The sequence below is a fragment of the Penaeus monodon genome, chromosome 20 (assembly GCF_015228065.2).
Source record: "Penaeus monodon isolate SGIC_2016 chromosome 20, NSTDA_Pmon_1, whole genome shotgun sequence".
Taxonomy (NCBI): Eukaryota; Metazoa; Arthropoda; class Malacostraca; order Decapoda; family Penaeidae; genus Penaeus; species Penaeus monodon.
In genome coordinates, this window is record NC_051405.1 from 44,680,552 (window position 1) to 44,680,944 (window position 393).

Consider the following 393-nt stretch of genomic DNA (forward strand, 5'->3'; position numbering starts at 1 on the left):
TCTCCGTTGAAGTCCTCGTGGCCGCGCCCCCTTCCGCCCCGGCCCCTGAAGGAGCCCCTGCCCCCATGGGCGCTCGCCCCGTTCTCCGGGGACTCGCCCTCTCCGAAGGCGGCTTCCGGCCGGCTGCCGTCCTCGCCCTCGTCGGCGCCGCCCCCTCGCCCGCCCCACCTGCCCCGCCCTCGCCCCCCCCGACCTCGGTGCTCCTTCCTGTTTTCTCTTGTCTGTTCAGATCCGTCCCTATCGGGGTCAGACAAGAAACGGTATGATGGATCTGGTGGAGGACCATCGTTCTAAAAATTGAAAGAGATTTCACAAAATTAAAAAAACAGACAAACAAAACAAATATAGAACACACGTGCAGTAAGCCAAAATCAAATCACATGAGACTTGCAT

The 393-nt window shown here is 59.3% G+C and overlaps 1 protein-coding gene across 1 annotated transcript in view; it reads right to left on the reverse strand.

The window, feature by feature from the left end:
- The window catches only part of LOC119586016 (neurofilament heavy polypeptide-like), a gene marked incomplete in the record, with an annotated part of 14,567 nt that overhangs the window by 13,876 nt on the left and 298 nt on the right, over window positions 1-393 (reverse strand). Inside the window, 1 exon segment of the mRNA XM_037934725.1 lies at window positions 169-290. Within this exon segment, the coding sequence (XP_037790653.1) occupies window positions 169-290 (122 nt within the window).